General features: G+C 69.9%; 1 protein-coding gene across 1 annotated transcript in view; it reads right to left on the bottom strand.

Moving 5' to 3' along the window:
- Positions 1-814, bottom strand: part of IGFN1 (immunoglobulin-like and fibronectin type III domain containing 1) — a 24769-nt gene that overhangs the window by 20255 nt on the left and 3700 nt on the right. Inside the window, exons 4-5 of the mRNA XM_023534769.1 lie at positions 619-794; positions 4-90 (exon numbers count right to left, since the gene is read on the bottom strand). Of these exons, the coding sequence (XP_023390537.1) occupies positions 4-90; positions 619-794 (263 nt within the window). The remainder of the gene's footprint in view (positions 1-3; positions 91-618; positions 795-814) is intronic.

Below are 814 nucleotides of genomic sequence, written 5' to 3'. Positions count from 1 at the left end.
AGCCTCTCGTAGTCCTTCCGGTCGGCCGTCATCAGCAGCTGCCACACCTGCTGCACGTCCACCTTCTTCTCGGGGCCGGAAGGCGGGGCCCTGGGAGCAGAGGCAGCCAGCGGGTCAGGGGTCCGAGGCCGGGGGAGCCCCGGAGCTGGCGCCCTCTGGGGCGTGGGGAGCTGTCCGCTGCGCTCCCAGAGAGGGACCCAAACATGCGCTGACTACCGTGGGGACTGGAGGACCCAGAGATGGGCCGCAGCGGCCCTCGGCCCGGCTCAGGCCCCCGGGGGGCCCCTGCTCCTGACAGCTCGTGCTGCGGACTCCGGGCTAGGTGTTTTTGGGGGAGAATTGTTCTGTGGCTTTGAAAAAGTTTCAAGTCACTGTTCTAACGGAGCACCCCGTTTTCGCCAAGGAGCGAGTCGGGCCCCAGAGAGGAGACATGGCTAAGGCGGGGGCACGGGCGCCGAAGTGGCCGGGCTGCGTCCGCGTGCTTCCCTCTTCCCGCCGGCCGCCTGTGCTCTGCCTTCCCCGCCCGTGCCCGACCCAGGCCGGGCAGAGCCCGGTGGGCTCAGAGCGACAGGGGACAGTGCCGCGGAGCCCCCACCCCACGGACAGGCCCGGACGCACCTCTTCTTCAGCATCATCCTCAGATCCATCAGCTCCTGCTTGAGGTCTGGAAAAGGGGTGCGAGTGAGGCCCAGCCCGGCCGGGCGTCCGAGGGGCCAGGCCCTTCCTGCAGGAGGCGGGCGCAGTGCGGAGGGGACCGGAGGAGGGCGGGGCGCCCTCTGTGGACTGGTGAGGACCTGTGGGGTGTCCGTGGGGT

The sequence above is a fragment of the Pteropus vampyrus genome, unplaced genomic scaffold, assembly GCF_000151845.1.
Source record: "Pteropus vampyrus isolate Shadow unplaced genomic scaffold, Pvam_2.0 Scaffold131, whole genome shotgun sequence".
In the NCBI taxonomy this organism is placed as follows: Eukaryota; Metazoa; Chordata; class Mammalia; order Chiroptera; family Pteropodidae; genus Pteropus; species Pteropus vampyrus.
The sequence above is the reverse complement of the archived record's forward strand: the minus strand, read 5'-3'. Positions and strand labels throughout refer to the sequence as shown.